The sequence below is a fragment of the Dipodomys ordii genome, unplaced genomic scaffold (assembly GCF_000151885.1).
Source record: "Dipodomys ordii isolate 6190 unplaced genomic scaffold, Dord_2.0 Scaffold10, whole genome shotgun sequence".
NCBI classification, from domain to species: domain Eukaryota; kingdom Metazoa; phylum Chordata; class Mammalia; order Rodentia; family Heteromyidae; genus Dipodomys; species Dipodomys ordii.
In genome coordinates, this window is record NW_012267226.1 from 18,244,182 (window position 1) to 18,245,510 (window position 1,329).

The 1,329-nt window shown below is 71.3% G+C and overlaps 1 protein-coding gene across 2 annotated transcripts in view; it reads right to left on the bottom strand.

Moving 5' to 3' along the window:
- Positions 1–877, bottom strand: part of Cadm1 (cell adhesion molecule 1) — a 315,013-nt gene extending 314,136 nt beyond the window's left edge. The window contains exon 1 of one of the 2 annotated variants that reach the window (XM_013009799.1): positions 730–877. In XM_013009799.1, coding sequence (XP_012865253.1) covers positions 730–862 — 133 coding nt within the window. In that variant the 5' untranslated portion in view covers positions 863–877. The remainder of the gene's footprint in view (positions 1–729) is intronic. The other variant, XM_013009798.1, reaches the window with a different exon arrangement.
- Positions 878–1,329: the final 452 nt, after the last annotated feature.

Here is a 1,329-nt window from a genome sequence, read left to right on the forward strand (position 1 = left end):
CGGGCGGGCTGCGGGCTCCCCGCGCTTTCCCGCAGAGGCGGCGACAGCACCCCTCCCCCGCGCAGCCTCCGGCGGGGCCGGGCCGGGGAACTTTCCCTGCCTGGAGCAGGGCCAGGGAGACCCGCAGCCAGGCCGAGCCGAGCCCGAGGGGGGCCGAGGGGCTACGATCCGCCGCCGTGGGGAGGAAACACGGGAGGCGTGCAGTTCGGGGAGAAGGGAAGCCAGGAGGAGCGCGGGGAGCCGGGCAGCCGAGCCGAGCCCCGGGCTGTGCGGGGTGCGGGGGGCACCCGCGAGGGTCGTCCGCCAGCGGGAGGCTTGGCGGGATGGAGAAGCGCTGGGGGCGGACGGGCAGCGCGGCGAGACCCGAGGACCTAAGTTGCGGGCACCACGCGAGTTTCGGAGGGTCCGGAAGGCACTGGGGGCGCCCCGGGCCCCCAGACTCCAGACCCCGGCCCCCGTCCTCACTCCACTCCGCACCCCGCGCCGAGCCGGGAAGAAAAGGTGTGGGTGCAGCCATCCCTGGGGGCGCTCATGCCCGGCCTGCGGGCCGGGGCGAGGGGCGCAACGACCCCGGGGCCCCCCGAGTTTCCCCTCCACGCTCCCTGGGCTTCGGATTTAGGAAGTGGGGGGGAGGTTGTCATGGAAACGTCCCCCCCTCTTCCACAGCCACGGCTTACTGGGGTGTCTGGGGGAAGATTTCGGGGCCAACCGGCCGGTGCCAACACCTACCTGTGGGGATCAGTGCCGCGGCCGAAAGGAGCAACAGCAGAAGCCGGAGCCGGAGCCCGGGAGGCGCCGCCGCCGCCGCCACAGCCGCTGCCGCCACACACTGGGATCCGCTCGGCAGCACAGCACTCGCCATGTCGGGCACCTGCCTCAGACTGGCGGCGGTGGCTGCCTCGGGAGCCCGAGCGGACAGCTAATGAGATGCTAATGACATGCGCTGGAGGCGGAGTCCGGGCCGGCCAATCCCAATACTGTGAGCCCAACTCGGCTCTCGGAGGACTCGCCCCCTCCCCCACGCCGCCCCCCCCAGCCCCAGGCGCGGCAGCGCGCCCGCGCCACCTAGGGGCGGGGCCGAGGGGCGGGGCGTATGCAAATGTGTTTACGTTGGAATTTGTCTTGCTTCTCCCGGATCAAGGAAAGAGTGTTCTCCTGGGTGCCTGGCGAGTGCGGGGCTCCGGCTCCTCCGGGGGGCGGGCCTAGCTTCCCGTACACCTCTACACCTTCCTTAGGAAATGTTTTGCGGCTGTCTCTGCCTCAGATCCGGAGGGAGGACGGGAGAATCTCCTTCCAGAGGCGCCTCGGTTCCCCACATCGCTGGCCAAA